Below are 15717 nucleotides of genomic sequence, written 5' to 3'. Positions count from 1 at the left end.
CTCAGCTTCTTTAGCAAGGCAGTGGTTGTCTTGGAGGTGTGTTTGGGGTCATCATTATGTTGGAATACTTCCCTGAGGCCCACTCTGAAGGGAAAAGATCATGCCCTGCTTCAGTATGTCACAGTACATGTTGGCATTCATGGTTCCCTCAATGAACTGTAGCTCCCCAGTGTCGGCAGCACTCATGCAGCCCCAGACCATGACACTCCCAACCAACATGCTTGACTGTAGGCAAGACACACTTGTCTTTGTACTCCTCACCTGGTTGCCACCACACACGCTTGACACCATCTGAACCAAATAAGTTTTTCTTGGTCTTATCAGACCACAGCACATGGTTCCAGCAATCCATGTCCTTAGTCTGCTTGTCTTCAGCAAACTGTTTGCAGGCTTTCTTGTGCATAATCTATAACTCACTTTTCTTGTCAGTGGTTTTAGACAGTCATGGCTGTGTGTTGAGTTATTTTGAGGGGGCAGCAAATTTACGCTGTTATACAAGCTTTACACTCACTACTTTACATTGTAGTGTTGTCACATGAAAAGATATAATAAAATATTTACAAAAATGTGAGGGGTGTACTGTATCTCCATGGCAGGTTCACCAGGTATTATTTTATTAAAAGCTAATGATGCTTTTGAATGTTCGGTGTATGCCACTGTGATTGTAATCTCTGCAATAATGTTCAATAAACATTACCTGTTTAAAGTGAAAAAAAAAAGCTGATGATGCACTATGAAATCACAGGATGGGAGGATTCCTCTAGAACTGAGTTATATTCAGTGGCACTGGCAGCAGGAGAGGTAAATAAATACAGGCATACCCCACTTTTAAGTACACAATGGGGTTTATTTACTAAAGCTGGAAAGTGAAAAATCTGGCTCACTTATGCATAGAAACCAATGAGCTTCTAACCCCAGCTTGTTCAATTAAGCTTTGGTAATAAAACCTGGAAGCTCATTGGTTTCTATGCAGAAGTGAGCCTGATTTTGCACTTTCCAGCTTTAGTAAATAAACCCCATTGTGTACATAAAAGTGGGGTATGCCTGTACTTTAGTCTTTCCGGAAATTTGACAGAGTCACTTAAAATGTACCATGTAGGATACAGTTCACTAAAAGAAAAACAAAGTGGACAAACTGTTAATAAGCAACCAATGTTTATTGGGTAGAAATATCAAAGCAAGTATACAGAGGTATTATGCCACCTTCTTGCTTATTCTCTTAAAGCTGACACCATCACTCACAGAGATCTGGAATAAAATAGTAATAAAAGCATATTAGGGCTGACATCATGCACACACACATTATAGATATTCAAGGTATATTATCACGGCAAAGACCAATGCGCACAATGTAGTGACCTTTTTAGAATTTCACGTGTCAACCATCTGACATTCTCTGAGATTCTGCATACACCAAAGGAATAATACCAAAAATCCTCAGAACTCTATCTAGCCAGCCCTGGTCTTACAACAGTAAAAACAACAAAGATTGGCTAGGGACTTTGAAGGCACATATAAGTCATAAAATTCAATGTTCTAACATTTGTCTAAAAATCATCATTTGTCTAAAAAAGCAGTTAAAAAGGAACAATCATGGCTGCTTGTAATCTAAAACATGTATTTTACAGATAATTCATACAATGTTATGCCACTGCCTCACTCCACATAGAAGTACAAAACAATGATATCTTGTAATTGCTACTGTGATTTTCATATGGAAGCGACCCAACGTATTTTGAATAGAAGTGTTCTTCAGGAGTGCTTATGGTGTTTATTATCATTTAAGGACACACAGCTATAACAGCCATGTGAAATAAAATTTGCAGATCAATGCCTCCATTGGGTACACGTCAAACACTACCAGACCGATATGCTGGGAGAAGTGATGACATATTTGGAAAATTGAAGGAGCTGCATAGGTGTCCCACTATTGGTGCTCTTTGGAACACTTGTGATCCTCTCTTAAACAGTTGGTCTGGTATTGTCCCATATGTACCTAATGGAGGCATTGATCTGCAACTTTTATTTCACATGGCTGTTACAGCTACATCCCATGATACCACAGGACACCCCAGAAAGGACATCTGCTCAAAATGCATTGGGTTGCTTTCATTTGAAACTTAAAGTAGCAATTGCAAAATATCATTGTTTTCTACTTCTATGTGGAGTGATGCAGTGGTATAACATTGTATGAATTATCTGTGAATGACATGTTTACAAGTAGTATGACATGACATTACAAGTAGTGATGATTGCTCCTTTTAACCACCTGCCGACTGCCTCATGTAGGGGTATGGCAGCAGAGCAGCTCTCCTGCGTTGGATCACGTATATAGTATGTGATCCATCACTTCCAGGTAGGGGGCACGAGAGCACATGCTGGCGGCGTGCCGCCTGTACTGTGATTAGTCACAATACCCCACTTCCATCTAGCCAATCACTGCAGAAATATAAAAAAAATTCTAAATGTCTCAACATCTTGCTTTGGAAGGTTGGAATGGCTTTTGGGTTGTTTTTTTTTTTTTTTTAAAGAGGAAGTGGTGATAAGAATGAAAATTGGGGGGCGAGGGGAGTGGTAATCAAAATTCGCGCAGAGGTGGACTTTAAGCTGATGTAGTGAGATTGTTTGCCCTGTTTAAAGGGAAGCAAAATACCTGTCCCGGTGAGTTGAATTATTGTCCTGAAGCTGAACAGATCACAAGTCCTCTTTGAAGCTAGCTTATTCAAAGAGGTCACTGAAGATTGGATGCTGAGACCAGATTTAGCAGTATCAGTATCATAGGTGTGCATGGCCTATTACATTAGGGTGTGCACCCCAAATGGAAGAGGCTCTGGTGGTGGGAGGCAGTTGATTTGGAGCATATTGCGTTACACCCTAAATACAGGTGTAACGTGTTCCTAAAGTTGAACCTAGCCTTTAATATAATGGGGGCATTTGCACTGGCTACTGGCACCCCCTAATCACCCACCTGGTGTTGCCCCTGGATAATGCTAATGCACATGGGGGGATTAGGGTGTGCCTAGGCACCGCCGGCACACCCTGTGCACGCCTATGATCAGTATCTATTAGCTTGAATTTAACTCCAGGGCTAATTATTCAGTATCACAGGGTCTGAGAATTCGTAGCACCCTTTTGTGCACATTACTAATTCAATAATGCAAATCTATTTGTTCCCAGGACATAGGGAATTGTGTGCATGTAGACCTAAAAATACCAAATAAATGATTCTCACCTCTACTAGTTTTCCACCAACGATCTCAGAGGTATGATGGTATTTGGGAAAATCCACTACAAGCTTTCCTCCTTGCAAGCTAACAGTGGTCTGCAAGAAAAAAAATCAAAATTTAATATTCCTTTTTTTATATTAATAAGATATATGCTCATTTTACAACTGATGTCTACCATAAGTTAGAAGGGTTGTTAGGATTTTAAGCATTTTCTTGCATTTTCAAGTGTTCCCTGACAGACAAGGCAGCAAGCATGTATTTAGTGTATATAAAGCCAACTTTTTTTAAATGCTTGGATAGAATGTATATATATAAAAACGCTTGTTTGTTTTTTTTTATTATTATTATTGCTGTACCCCAGCTGGGCAGATTCACCTTCTCTGTTGTTCATATTCTTTAAGAGAAAAGGTTCGATGCTTACTAATGCTCAATAAAGAGTTACAGTGGGTACAGAAAATAATCGCCCCCCTTTAATATAATCACATTTTGTTGCTTTGCAGCCTGAAATGAAGACACATACAGTTGTTGTTTTATCCAGTTGTAACTAAAAACATTCAAGTGAAAGATATAACACCAACATTTCAGAAAAAAATCGAAAACAGAAACAACGTGTTGGAAAAAGGATCCTCCCTTGTGTTAGTATTTTGTTGAACCACCGTTTGCTTTACTTACAGCCTTTAGCCTAGGTTCACATTGCTGCAGGTTAGAAATCGTGCGAGTTCAGCAGAATTCACAGAATTACAACCCGGCAATGCAGTCCAACTTCAGGGGCGATTTGACAGACATCTGTGCGGGTTCCTGCACAGATGTCTATACCCCCCCCCCCCCCCCCCGAAGTCAACAAAAATAGTACAGGAACTACTTTTGGGAATCAGAGTGGTGCTGCAAAGTCTGGGGCCACACTGATTTGGACGGTGCCATTGCCGGCAATAGCAAATCGTATCAAAGTGAACCTAGGCTTAGTCTGTTGGGATATGTCTCTACTAAGTTTGTACATCTAGACTTTGCAATATTTGCCCATTCTTCTTTGCAGAACTGCTGAAATTCAGTTAAATTTAATGGTGAGTCGTGACCATTTGTGGACTGCAGTATTCAAGTTATTCCACAGATTTTCAATGGAGTTTAAGTCTGGGCTCTGACTAAGCCATGCAAGGACATTCACATTTTTCTCTTTCAACCACTACGTGGTCATTTTTGTTGTGTGCTTTGGGTCATTGTCTTGTTGGAAGGTAAACCATACAGTTTTTTTAACCACTTACTGCCCAACTATGGACAAACGATGGCTGGGCGGGTGCTTTCCCATCCTAACTGTCATATGACATCCTGTCAGGAAGTGCCATGGGACACAGCCAATGACTGATCAGAGTATCATATGAATGAATCACAGCAGACCACCTGACAGTTGTACACATCGGATGGCTTCCATTCATGCTGCTAGCTGTGATTGATCACATTGTGTTAAAAAAATGTAATAAAAGAAAAAAAATGTAATAAAAAAAAAAAAAAAAAATATATATATATATATATATATATATATATATATATATATATATATATATAAATTTATTATAACAGTTTATTTTTTCATACTGTCACCAGTCAGTGTCCTTGATCACCGCCACACCAGCTATGTGATAATGCTGTACTGTACTGGTGACAGTATGTAAAAGAATAATTGTGAAATTTTTATAGTCCATCAATACATTAGGATTGATCATTTTTCAGATATATATGCCATAGATTGTGGACTCTATAACTTTCCTACAGACTAAATAATATACACTGATTTGGGTTAAAAAGAAATGTAGCAGAATACATTTTGGAATAAATTTATGAAGAACAATTATTTATTTGCAAAATGTTATAACAGAAACTGAGAAAAACTTGGGTTTTTTTCAAAATTTTCAGTTTGTTTTTTATTTAGCAAAAAAAAAAAACCCCAGTGGTGATTAGGTACTACCAAAAGAAAGCTCTATTTGTGTGAACAAAATTATAAAAATATAGTTTGGGTACAGTGTTGCATGACCGCGCAATTGTCATTCAAAATTGCGATGGTGCTGAAAGCTGAAAATTGGCCTGGGCAGGAAGGGGGTAAAAGTGGCCAGTATCAAAGTTGTTACATTTATTTTTAAAGAAAGCCTAATAAAAGTTTGGTTTTAGGCCTGTGACCTTTGGTGCGTGGGTATGTGCATCCCCACTTTTGCTCTTATATTGGAATATGTGATAAAGGAGTCACTGGTCCAAGGACTCATTCATTGACTTCTGTAAAAAAAAAAGGCTTCTGTCTGCACAGCTGAACTAACAAAATATGTGATAAGGAAACCCAAACTTCATTTTCTGGCAAGATTAAGGGGCGGTTCACACTGGTCCAACATGTCATGTGACTTTCAGAGCACAAATCAGATGACATGTCAAAATCAATGGTTCTTTATGAGAGCCGTCTTAACTGGTCCGACATTGAAAATGCTCCCTGCACTTCTTTGGCCTGACTTGGGCACAATTTCAGCCCATTGATTTGAATGTAAGTCCTATCCAAGTCGGATCACCATCCTAACTGATCCTACTTGTGGCATGCAACTTGTGCTCTGAGGATCCATACCAGACCCTTATCTGAGCATGCAGCTCAGCAGATCAGGAAAGGGAGGGGGCGAGAGCACGCCCCCTCCTTGACTATACCAGGTCACATGCCCTCAACATGGGGGGGTGGGTGCTTTGGGGCGGGGGGCACCTTATTCCCATGTTGATGGGGACAAGGGCCTCTTCCCGACAACCCTGGCTGGTGGTTGTGGGGATCTACAGGCAGAGGGCTTATCAGAGGGCCCCCAGATCCTGCCCCCCCCATGTGAATGAGTACCCATTCAACAAAAAAATGTGTAGTGTTACAAAAAACAAGAGAAGTTTTTGGAAAATTCCTTTTTAAAAAATGAAGAATGTCCCCCATCGTAGCTCTGTGTCTTCTCCCTCTGGTCTTCTCCCTCCACTTCTTCTCCCTCTGCTTCTTTCCCCGGTTTTTCTCCTGCCGCTGATGACTTCTTCCTCTGCTGACTCTGTCTTCCTCCAACGATGGCTTCCGCTGTTATGTCAAGTCCAGTGTCTGCCATTTCTTATATATTCTTATATAGCCATGGAGCGTGGCCATCCTGGAGATGTCACGTGGAGACCCCGTCCCCTCGGGACACGTTTATTGAAGTAGTTTGGAAGTCGGACATGAAGTTATAGGGCAAAGTCGGATCAGAAGTCATATGACTTTCGTGTTGGATCAGTGTGAACATAGCCTCAAACAGCATAACATGCGATATTCAATCTTTGTCTGACTAAAATGAAGACATTTTTACTTTTTTTTTTTTTTGTCTTGATTACAATCTAAAAAGAAATTATATACAAAACCACTACACATTCTCTTTAAATGCCTAGGCTATTAAAAGATTGCATGTTTAGATGACTACACCAATACCTTGAACTTCTTTCCATTCAGTGTTTCAATCTCAGACTCTTGGCCAATGACAAACTTGTTGGTTGCAGTATGCCCAGGGTAGAGCTGTGACCATGTGATCTCATTGCCATTCTGGACTACTTCGGTAGTGTACTTGAAGTCTCTCCCTTTTTCAATTTTCTCATCAGGGACACCTGTGATAATGAAAAAAATATATAACTTAAGGGAATAAAATAGAAAAAGAAAATTGTAGAAACATAGAAAAGTGAAGGCATGAGTGTTAAAGCCCCTTAACGTTTCTTATATCTCTGATATTTTCTGGTAGTGAGATCTCCAAACCTAAAGTGTAAATGAAGGTAAGTAGCTAATCTCACAGTTAAGAAGTGTAAACTTTGAAGGCAGAGCAATGCACTCCAGATGTCAACCCTGTGCTCTTCACACCTATCAGCCAGCCCATTGTACACTGTGTAAGTTTTGGTTTATGTTTAGTTGAAAGTGGGTAAGAACCCTCAAAGGTAGGTGGAAACAGAGCATAAGGATTTATATTGGACTGACTATTTAAAGTAGAACTATGGCCTTCATTAAAAATACATACTGCAGCACTTAATTTTAAATGCATCCACACTTTTTGTTTTCTCTTAGACCCCTGCAAAATTCCAAAAATACCTGTTGATCCCACCAGTAAAATCCACACAATGCAGCTTGCTGTGATGGGGTAGCAACAGAGCAGCACTGCTCCTGAATGAAAGTGTTACTAAACCAACAACAGTAAAAAAAAACAGTCTGTATAGATGGGACGCATGTGAGACACAAATAAAGGGGGATTTGGCCCAGTCAGGGAAGGTAAATTAAGTTTTTGTTTACTTTATGAGGCTTGTGCATCACATAGTAACTGGATTTGGGACGTGTTCAGAATGCTATACAGGAGCCTTTGGAATAGCAGGGAAACTGTTTTTTTTTCAGATTAAAAAACGCAACTTAAAAAAAAAAAAATAATTGGTGCTTACGTACTGTATAGGTACATTATATTTATTTCAGATGTTTTCATATCAGTCAGATATTTCATAGGCTTAAAGGGGAAGTAAACTCCCATGTATGATTTTTACCTATAGGTAAGTCTATAATAAGTCTTACCTATAGGTACTGTAGGAGATATTTACTGTACATGCAGCCGGTGATGTCACCGGCACATGCGCTCTGAAGGAATGGCACGGTCCTGTGCCATAAACACCAACTGCAAGGGAGTGATGTAATTGTGGCTCTGGCCATGCACACAGCCGGAGTCCACGAACCCAGAAGGAAGACCGGGTAAGGATGGAAGCACCTTCAGCAGTGACAGTGTGCCACTGGATGGCTTTGTTCTGTTTCAATTATTTTTATTGGAAGTTTTTTATAAAATAAAAATTAACATTAGAAAGGAGAGTGGCAAACAGTCAATGTCACTCTCCGATTGTTCAACAATATAACTACTAAAGCCCCATACACACTATCAGATTTTCTGCTGATTTGTTCCTTCAGATTTACCAAAACCATATAATATGAGGTCAAACCTTAGGAGTTTCAATTTGTATGCAATCAGACAGGCCCTTCCACTACATGGTTTTGGTAAATCTGAAGACAAAAATCAGCAGACAATCTGATAGTGTGTATGGGGCTTTGGACGTATATAGAAAGGGAGGTTGTAAAGGGGGGGGGGGGTGTAATAACTCTTCTAGGAGCACCTAGAAAGATAATCTAATGTTGGCATCTTCTATAGTTGCATACCAATAACAAGGGAACAAACATTTAAAATGTGGTTGTATAATAGAGACCTGTAGAACCGAGAGCCTTTTCAGGGTCAAATCCACAGTTCTGTCTAAGGTAGGGTGACCAGACATCTCTGGTTTCCGGGGACAGTCCCCGGATTGAGGACACTGTCCCCGGAGCCCATCTGCCCGGTTTTGTTCCCGGATTCAAGGACGATCCTGGGCAGGTGCACCGCGAGCTGGTGCGGGGGAGCGCCCAGGGCGAGCCCTATCATGGGTCCCACTAGGTCTCACACAGGGAGGGGGCGAGTGCCACTGGATTATACAGAGCGGAGATCTCCCGCTTACTCAGCTGTCGGGTGAAGTCCCACATCCTGGGCCAGCTCCTATGATAGGCAGCACACTGGTGATGTCTATCATATGAGGTGGGACTTCTCCTGAGGACAGCGGCCATGTGGGGTAAATAGGAGGTCCCTGCTCTGTATAATCCTACTATATAGTCTCCTCTCCTCACTCGCTATGCACTGATCACAGGTAAGGCTGGGCTGCTTTAAAATGCATGGTTTTCCCTTTTATGAACAAGAATATAATGACGCTATGGGGTTGGGCTGGTAAAATAATGCTATGGGGCTGGTATGAAATGATTTTCAGAAATAACGTATATCACATAAAATTATTCTATAAACACATACCACATACACTGCATATATTATTTGAGGAAAATATACTTATAAAACAGTTTACCATTTGCCAATAAAAAAATTATTTTTTAAAGTCCCGGATTTCATTTAAAAAATCTGGTCACCTTAGTCTAAGGCACATTTCTAGGCCCTAAGACTTTAAACGACAATATTATGAAGCCTTTATGGGATATATGTCAGAAAAATGTGCATTGGACTTACATTATAAACATCAATTACAGTATTTATCGGCGTATAACACACACTTTTTGTCCCTTAAAATCAGGGGAAAATCGTGGGTGCTATTATACGCCGATCAACCCGATTCCCACTGATTATGAGCAAAACGAGTGCTGCCAATATATACATAGCCGAGTGTACTCGGCTGGGCTCGGCTCTGCTAACAGTCACGCCCGGTCCCACCCTATGATGTACATAACACAGGTCCAATGGCGGGACTGGGCGGGACTGTGAGCGGAGCCGAGAGGAGCCAAGCCTAGCCGAGTACACTCGGCTATGTGTATATCAGCGGTGCTCGGCTCCTCTCGGCTCTGCTCACAGTCACGCCCAGTCCTGCCATTGGACCTGTGTTATGTCCATCATAGGGCGGGACTTGGCGGGACTGCGAGAGGAGCCGAGATACACAGGACATCCGGCTCTGTGTATCTTGGCGGTGCCATATTTAATCTGCAAAGCTGAAATGACACTGACAAGGCTGCAATGGCACTGACAAGGTTGTAGATGGACACTGATAAGGCTGCATTGATGGGCATTTAATGTATTTTTTTTCCTTAAACTGCCCTCCTAAAAGTTTTTTTCCTTAAAGTTCTCTCCTAAACGTGGGGTGCGTGTTATACGCCGGTGCGTGTTATACGCCGATAAATACGGTACTTCTCCACTATCCCAACCTAATGAGGACATTAGTGGGAAACACTACTTCCCACTGCTGATTCTTTATAAATCATAGGTGCAGAGAGGAGAGGGGGAACAGGTATCGGTCACAGGACCAACATAACAAAGGGGAATAAGGAAGAAAAGAGACAAGAAGGAAGAAGAGAAAATAGAAGGTCCATTCGGGTGTCTACCGCCTACCATTTCTGGAATCAGTACCTTGTGTCTGGAACTTGCAAATAGGTAAGCCAGGGGGACCATATTTTGACGAAAATCGGTTGTTTATTTTGCAAGGCGCTAATCATTTTTTTTAGTTTAGCATTATTCATGTAAGTTTACTCTTCATTAATTCCATGTGGAGAGTGGAGATTTTGATTCTTTCAAATGCCCATTCCTGACTAGTTCTTTTTAAAGGGGACCTTCCATAATTTTTTCATCTTTCCATCTATTAAATCTTCTTCCCTTGTTGTTTTAACTTTGGGTAGTAAAACATTTTTTTCTGCCAGTAAATACCTTATACAGCCCACTTCCTGTTTCTTGTCTGGTAAAAAGCCTAGGCTTATGACATCATGCACAGCTCTCTCTATCACTCTCCTGAGAGTTTCCAAGGAAGGGAGGGAGGATGAGTCATAAGAGGGCCAATGAGAGCTACAGAGCTGGAGGTAGGCCTCTGTGTAAATCCAGGAAGTGAACAGGCTGCAGCTTCAGCTGACCACAGCTAAAATGGATGCAGCCAGACTTAGTTCAGGGAGGTTTCTGCAGCATATTTGGCAAGTAGAGAATCACAGTATATATAGCATAATATGCAAAGTGGTTGGAGGGAAGCTTCAGAATGACAAAGGTGTTTCTATTACAAAATGATGTGAGCGGACTGCAGTTCCTCTTTAAGGTTATTGCCTTAGATCACCACACTAACATTGCTTGTGTTAGTACAGCAATCTGTCAGTTTTTTGTTTGTTTTTTCAGCCCGCTGAACTTTTGAAACATAAAGGGGTTGATTTACTAAAGGCAAATAGGCTGTGCACTTTGCAGAAGTGCAGTTGCATTATGCAACCAAGTTGCTCCAGAGCTTAGTAAATGAGCAGAAGCTCTGCTGACTTCCCTCATCCAATCATGTGCAGGCAAAATGTTTTTATTTTTATTTTCCTTGCATGTCATTGGGTATTCTTTGCAAAGTGAACCTTTTCCTCATTTACTAAGCTCTGGAGCTACTGCACTTGCAGAGTGGAACTGCACTTTGCAAAGTGCACATTCTGTTTGCCTTTAGTAAATCAACCCCATAGTGTGTATTCAGCTTCAGTGTTAGAGGTAAGAGGGCATGTGGCCACATCATTGCACTCACTGAAAAATAAGCGTTATAGTAGAACTAGAGGCAAATTTATTTTTTTCATTTTGGAAAGAGCAAGGGAGGGTTATAACCTCTGTTGGAATTGTTTTTCCTGACTTCTATGTCCTATTACAGAGATTTTCCGTCACTTCCTGTCCCATAGCCAATCAGGAAGTGAGAGGAAAACCCTGCAAATTAAGAGAATTCCTTGGGGATCTTCAAGTCACCAGAAATAGTGTCCCTATTGGAAGTTTTCCCCTCTATTACTTTTCTGGGGAAAACCAAAAAATTTGGATTTTCTTTTACTTTCAATTTTAATGATAATGGCAAACAGGACAAATAGAGAGGGTAAATCTCTTCAACTGGGGGCACAGACAGCAATAAAAAGGTAGCATTAGAGCTGGTGTTAAGTTTTTTTTGCCATCTGTGTCCCTGTTGGGGAGATTTTTTCCATCCCTCTCAGGACAGGAAGTGATGGAAAATTTATCTAACTGAGACACATACAAAAAAAAATAAAAAATGTCACATTTATATGTGTGCCTTCCAATCCTAGTGACAAAAACTTCCAGATTTCTTGTATGGGTAACATGAGGAGTGACAATATAGCTCCCCAGTGGCATCACCATAACAGTCTGATAGAAGTGTCAACTCTTCCCTATTCTATACAAAACAAAAACAAGCTGGGCTTTAATGATCCTTTATAAAGGCCAGATCTCCTTTGCCCATTTTTCATAATTAATTTCCGAAAGGCTCATAGACCCTTAGCATGGCAGAACAATGACTTACACTCGAGATGTTCTAATGACATACCTCCCTACTTTTTGAGATAGGAATGAGGGACACCTATTAGCTAAGGTATGTAGGCATAGGACACACCTCCTGCCACACCCCTTAAAGGAAAATTATACAAAAAAAATTATTGGTTAAACCCACAAGTGTTTTTTTTTTTAACTGCTACTATTCCTTTTATGCTGGCTTTTAAAATCTACAAATACAACAATTTAAAAATTAAATAAAAGTTTAGCACTGAGAAACACTATTTGAAAGATAAAAAATGCATTTTATATACAACTCTATAGATCAGTGAGAGACAAATGAGGAGGAAAAAGGGACAGAGGAAATTTGCTCCAATCAGGGACAGTTGGGAGCTATGTAATGACCACATTCTAACACCTGTAACCCTAGTTAATACAAACAAGAACTTTAGCACTTTAAAAATACAGTGTAGAAACATATAGGGTGGTTGGAAGCCAATGATAAGTTGTATAAAAGACCAAGCCTTTTCTGAAACTTTTTGTTTAGAAGTTTAAATAAGTATTTCTTGCTAGAAAATTACTTATAACCCCAAAACATTATATATATATATATATATATATATTTATATATTATTATATATATTTTTTTTTTTCAGCAGACACCCTAGGAAATAAAATGACAAGCGTTGCAATTGTTTATGTCACACGGTACTTGCTCAGTGGTTTTCCAAATGCAATTTTTTGAGAAAATGAACAAAAAAACAAGACACAATATATATATATATATATATATATATATATATATACCCCAATTTTTCAGTAAAATATGAAAAATTATGTTATGTTAAGTAAATAGATACCTAACATGTCACGCTTTAAAATTGTGCACACTCGTGGAATGGTAACAAACTATGGTACTTAAAACCCGCTGAATTTTTTTTTCTTACCTGCAAAGGAAAAGGCATAATGAGCTAGTATGCACCACATACTAGCTCATTATGAAATACTTACCTTAGAACGAGGCCCCAACATCTGGCCCGATCCACGCCGAGGGAGCTGACATGTTCCCTCTGTGTTTCTTCCGGGTATCGCGGCTCCGGCGCTGTGAGTGGCCGGAGCCGTGATATCATCACTCCCACGCATGTGCGCAGGAGATTTCTTCCTGGCAGGGTCTGGTGTCTGCCGGGCATCCAGCCGAGAATCCCCTGTGCGCATGCGCCGCTGCAGTCAGCGGCGCATTGCGAGGGGAATATCTCCTAAACCATACAGGCTTAGGAGAGATTTTTTTTACCTACAGGTAAGCCTTATAATAGGCTTTCCTGTAGGTAAAAGTCAAAAAATGACTTTACAACCGCTTTAAAAACACAGAGGAGGTCTAGCGCTAGAATTATTATAGCTTCTACATGCAAGCACAGAGGGATGGGGGTGCTTACATTTTTCTTTTTATTATTTATTTTGTTTTTTATTTTTACCCTGCTTAAACTTTTTTTTTTGATCATTTTTATTCCTATTCCTTGTTCCTATTACAAGGAATGTAAACATCTCTTGTAATAGAAACAAGGATGTCATGTCGACTTTATGAAGAGATCAGGAATCATAAAGACCCCAAATCTATCCTTTACCTTTAAAAGCAAAGTATAAAAAAAAAGAAAAAAAAGTATCTAAAAAAGAAAAAAACAAAAATGTACTGCCATCCTGGATGTCATGATGTCACACTGATCTTCTAAGGCCATAGAGGCGATCAAAGAGGATCTAGTCTTTTATCGTCTCTGTTACCAGCCACCCTCACTGTTGGATCGTAGAAACGGTAAGCCCAAATAACACTGGCAAGCGATGGGGTTGTCCCCTTCCGCTGCTTCTAAAAGTGTTCATCACTTTCATGAGAAAGCCAGCCAAAAAGAATACCGGGGGTTATAGCTAAAGCTATCAGTAAACCACTTGAAAACCACAACCTATATATACGTATTGCGGTTGGCAAGTGGTTAAATACAGTTTTACATGCCCATGTTGGGCTTTGCTGCTTTAACACCTATTTATAACAAATGTAATTTTCGGAGAAAATGTCCATTAAGATTATGCTTACCTATGAGCTTCATGAAGGCATCATAATTCTCCTGAGACTCAACCTCATATTTTCCACTGAAGGCCATGGTGCTGTTGTCACACAGAAGGACTATGAAGGGTCTTGGATTGAGAAGAGCAGTGTGTGTAGGTCATTTGGTGGTTCCTTTTTATAAGTCTAGAGGGATGAGACCAGACCTACACACCCATCCAAATTATCATCCAAGATCTCATGACTCTGTAATCTATATCTGATAAATCACTGATAAATCGGTGTAACTGACCTGTGGGGAAATAAATATAATCAGTTGAATATATCTTATCTCCATACATTAATGCTTTCAAAACCATTATTTTCTGTACATAGTTTGTGATGACATATGTACATGGAGGAACCATATCTCCCCAGTACATATTACTAATATACCTCCTATGCAGTTGCATAGCATGGTGATTGAGCTTTGCTGTTCTTTTTATATAGACAGGCCTTTACTAACAAAATGACATATGTGTGCACTCCCAAATAAGCTAAAATTCATCAGATCTGATGAGGGACTCTACCCTGACGATATAGGTCCAAGAGACACTGTGGAACATGGTGCAAGTGGTAATTATAAATATAATATGATGTAGTTACAGTGATCAGATTTTATTATATCACATTTTGTGTTTTTTCTTGCATGTACTTCAATTTATGCTACTGCTTTCACAGCGTACAAATCCTCTGAAGAAGACCTGGCGGGGTTGAAACGCATCAGATTTACCATCATTGTAGCACTTGACTATTGTACATTATTATATGTTGCAAATGCTCCCACTTGCGCTGGTGCTTTAATGTTTATATCTCCTGTACCACAGCTTTTATTTTAACCAATTATCCTCCCACATTCACTATTTAAAAAACTTTTTTTTATATATATTTTGTTTAATAAAATTGAAGTCTATTCTTATTCCTTCGTAGCATTTTTTTCTTCACTTTTTTTTAAAATGATTTGCTGCCTAGAAAACCCCATATGGGGGAATTTCCCTCTTTGACAATTTTCCGGGGTGTGCAGCGTTGTCCTTTTCTCTGAATGGTGTCCCCTTTTTATGTTTTGGGATCTGGGATTCAAGCAGGCTACTGGGCCCGGCCACCTCCTGAGACTTTCCTGTGTATGAAAAAGGGACATAGTTTTAGTTTTTGGTTCATCAATCACACACAATTTTCAGCTCATGACTGTTGAAAATTGAATGTTAATAAATATAAAAGACTATAATGTGAAATCAGAAATTAGTTATAAAAACTAACATATATTTAACATCATTAATTTAACAAACAGAAATATTTTGAAGAATGCTATACCTGACTGAAGCTGGGATCCTCCACGTGTTGCTGCCTGGAAGGCCCAGGTTGGTCATCGTAAGCCTCAGCTGGGGGGGAAGGAAGTCTTGAAGGAAAACTAGAGAGTGCTGGCCTGGGTTCAGTCTGGCCTGCCAGAAAATGCAGTCTGTTATAATACCACAGCCTGGGTACATAAATGTCATCTGCTGCAGATCCTGATCTCAGGGGATCCTGGACCTTCTTGCGCTCCCTAGTATAAGTGCTCCTCATGCCACCA

General features: G+C 39.9%; 1 protein-coding gene across 1 annotated transcript; it reads right to left on the bottom strand.

Annotated features, from left to right (window-relative positions):
- Positions 1 to 1138: 1138 nt before the first annotated feature.
- On the bottom strand, positions 1139 to 14297 carry LOC143960143 (gastrotropin-like). The gene is made up of 4 exons (XM_077468442.1): positions 14142 to 14297; positions 6682 to 6854; positions 3233 to 3322; positions 1139 to 1248 (listed from the first exon to the last, which is right to left on the bottom strand). The coding sequence occupies exons 1-4, from the start codon at positions 14206 to 14208 to the stop codon at positions 1195 to 1197; spliced, it is 384 nt and encodes a 127-aa protein (XP_077324568.1). The 5' UTR covers positions 14209 to 14297; the 3' UTR covers positions 1139 to 1194.
- Between the last annotated feature and the right edge of the window lie 1420 nt (positions 14298 to 15717).

The sequence above is a fragment of the Lithobates pipiens genome, unplaced genomic scaffold (assembly GCF_037356315.1).
Source record: "Lithobates pipiens isolate NorthernLeopardFrog02 unplaced genomic scaffold, aLitPip1_a1.2 Scaffold_8, whole genome shotgun sequence".
NCBI lineage: Eukaryota > Metazoa > Chordata > Amphibia > Anura > Ranidae > Lithobates > Lithobates pipiens.
Note: the sequence above shows the minus strand (reverse complement) of the source record. Positions and strands in the feature narration are given on the sequence as shown.

Coding starts and splice junctions, on each gene's coding strand:
- LOC143960143 (XM_077468442.1), bottom strand. CDS start 14,208: ATGGCCTTCAGTGGAAAATATGAGGTTGAGTCTCAGGAGAATTATGAT. Junction 6,855..14,141: donor TGCCTTCATGAAGCTCATAG/GTAAGCATAATC, acceptor TCATTATCACAG/GTGTCCCTGATGAGAAAATT. Junction 1,249..3,232: donor TTGGTGGAAAACTAGTAGAG/GTGAGAATCATT, acceptor ATTTTATTCCAG/ATCTCTGTGAGTGATGGTGT.